The sequence below is a fragment of the Aethina tumida genome, chromosome 7 (genome assembly GCF_024364675.1).
Source record: "Aethina tumida isolate Nest 87 chromosome 7, icAetTumi1.1, whole genome shotgun sequence".
In the NCBI taxonomy this organism is placed as follows: Eukaryota; Metazoa; Arthropoda; class Insecta; order Coleoptera; family Nitidulidae; genus Aethina; species Aethina tumida.
In genome coordinates, this window is record NC_065441.1 from 17,497,542 (window position 1) to 17,500,111 (window position 2,570).

Here is a 2,570-nt window from a genome sequence, read left to right on the forward strand (position 1 = left end):
TAAAAAACAAAGAATTTTTGTATTTTATTTTTACATTATCATCACATTTAGTTATAATTAAAAATAAAAAACCTTACTAATGTACAATAAAATTTTCTGTGTTAAAATGTTTTCACGCATTCACCTTTATCGTCTCTAGCATAATTTCTATTACAATTATGTATGGTAAATAAAGACCTTTGATCGATTCTTACTTTGGTTTTAGGAGTTGTTTCTGAAAAAATAAGAATTAAATCATCATTATTCACCAATGGTTGCTCTTCTTTAATTATTGAAGAAGTTAGGTATAAATAATAAAAATTCTTACGTGGTGGTGCACTCTCCTTCATCAATCTTTCATACTCATCCGGATACACAATTCTGGAAACGTCTTTATCTACGACACAAAAACATACGTAGTTAACTAAGAGAAATTACAAAAATCATTGATAAAAATATACCATTTAGTTTACATCATATATATTTCTAACTGATAAGTTTCAAAAACAATTTATCGTCATTATTTAGGAACGAATCTTTTCCACTTACGGTTTACAAAAATAAATAACTTTCAGACTGTAACAGAATGTTTTATTTATTGTCATACGCTTTTAACAATATTCTAAATTCTCCATTGCTTTATAGAAATGAAAAAACTTACCTGTTTTTTGTAAATGAGCCTTAATACTCTCAAATTCATCCGGAAATGCAATTCTGGTACCAAAATCTTGTGCCAAACATTGCGGCAATTTGCATATACTTGTTAAAAATATGAAGGTACATAATATAGTGATCAATTTTGCCGCTACATAGTCCATATTAATTGCGATATAACTGACCTTACCCTAACCAAATGACCAAATACTACACTAACTTATAAAAATAATTCGTTACTTAAATTTGGTAATATATCAATTCCACTTGTGTTTATTTATTCTGGTCTTTTTCAATGGAATCAAATAAAATTAATTTTCAATTGTATATTGTATATTAATATAAATAATATAAGGAAGTAATAGTTATTTACATGCAAATCCTCAAAATTATATCTACCCTTTAAAAGTAAATGCTTGACGACATGCACCGTTCACTCGAATACCATTATTACATGGAACATCGAACATATGTCTGCTATCGAATATGACGGTTGTTGTTTCATCTAAAAAATACATATGTTCATGTTATTATAATGCATCAAATAAGTAAATTGCTTACGTTTTTTGTTGAATTTCAATTTTTCAAATTCATCTGGATTAAGTATGATGTCTTTGTTATGTGGCATCAAAAGGACAAACTCACAAAAACTAAACAGTAACAACAGTAAAAATAATTTAGTTTGGATCATGTTTGTTAAACAAGTGCACGGATTGATTAATCTATAATAAATAAATATGATTCTTGTATGCGATTTGGGAAAACATCACTTCCACTTATCATTCATATTAGTCATATAAACACAAGCAAACATACTGTATACTTATTATTGAATTTTATTAAAAAGTAAGTGCAAATTGTTTCTATTTCAATGTCATTTAATTGCGATAACTATTATTACTGTGAATTGCTACAATACGATAGTACATTTGAATTTGTCACATTCGGAATCGACGTCCAGCTTGCTTCAGGTCATAAGTCAACAATGATAAAAAGATATGAGGATGTTTATAATAAATTTTGTGGTATGCCTTTTCATTTGAAGAAATAAAATAGCAATAACCCTTCTAAAGTTCAACCGTATAATGCATGCATGCATATATTTAAACATTAACATTAGCAAAGGAAAAATTATAAGCGAATTGTGTTTATCTTCACTACAATCAATCAACATTAATTTTTACCACGTTTAGTTTAATTAAAATTAAATGAATAATATTATTTGGGATATTTGAAACCTCTCAACAATTTTGACCCATGCGCTTGGTTATTTGGATCAATGTTTAAGCGCAAGTGCCAAAAGGACAAAATTGTAGGATACACACACAAAATTCTAGAACGTCGACGTTTACGATCGTGTCCTGTTTTAAGAAAATGCCATCCCCGTGCGATGATTGCAAAGGTACGAACATAAAATTAAATCTCTTTTGCATATATATATATATATATATATATATATATATATATATATATATATATATATATATATATATATATATTGTAGATAAAATCCATTAATCTTATTAAAGTTAATAAATACTTTACTTTTATGTTTTTCTTAAAATATTCTCTTATGATTCAGAGACCTGCAGCGAAGGAAATTCACAATGCGGCAAGGATTGCAAATGTGGAGACGCCTGCAAATGCTCTGATGCAACAGGTCTATATTTATTATAACAATATTAGTTTATCAATTTTCAGTTAATATTTTATTTTTCAGGCAAGAAATGTGGAAAAGGGAGTGGGGAGTCAGATAAATAATTGCTGTCATGCTTTTAAACATATATGATTTAAGACCAATTTTACTGTATTCTATTGTTTTAGCGAATAGTTGTCTTTTAAATGTTGTGTGATAAAACAATAAATGATTATCGAAGACTACTACACTTTTTTATTACGTGAATCCTTACTTAAAATGACCCAAGTATGTTTTTGAT

The 2,570-nt window shown here is 27.5% G+C and overlaps 1 protein-coding gene and 1 long non-coding RNA gene across 2 annotated transcripts; one reads left to right on the top strand and one right to left on the bottom strand.

Moving 5' to 3' along the window:
- Positions 1–11: 11 nt before the first annotated feature.
- Positions 12–1,501, bottom strand: LOC109608936 (uncharacterized). Its single transcript, XM_020025498.2, has 4 exons — positions 1,195–1,501; positions 641–1,138; positions 308–376; positions 12–214 (listed from the first exon to the last, which is right to left on the bottom strand). Exons 2-4 carry the CDS (start codon positions 795–797, stop codon positions 102–104), a joined length of 339 nt encoding a protein of 112 aa, XP_019881057.1. The 5' UTR covers positions 798–1,138; positions 1,195–1,501; the 3' UTR covers positions 12–101.
- Positions 1,502–1,651: 150 nt separating this feature from the next.
- Positions 1,652–2,514, top strand: LOC109608942 (uncharacterized). Its single transcript, XR_002192335.2, has 3 exons — positions 1,652–2,035; positions 2,216–2,293; positions 2,354–2,514. It is a non-coding gene; the product is annotated as an uncharacterized LOC109608942 (long non-coding RNA).
- The last annotated feature ends 56 nt before the right edge of the window (positions 2,515–2,570 follow it).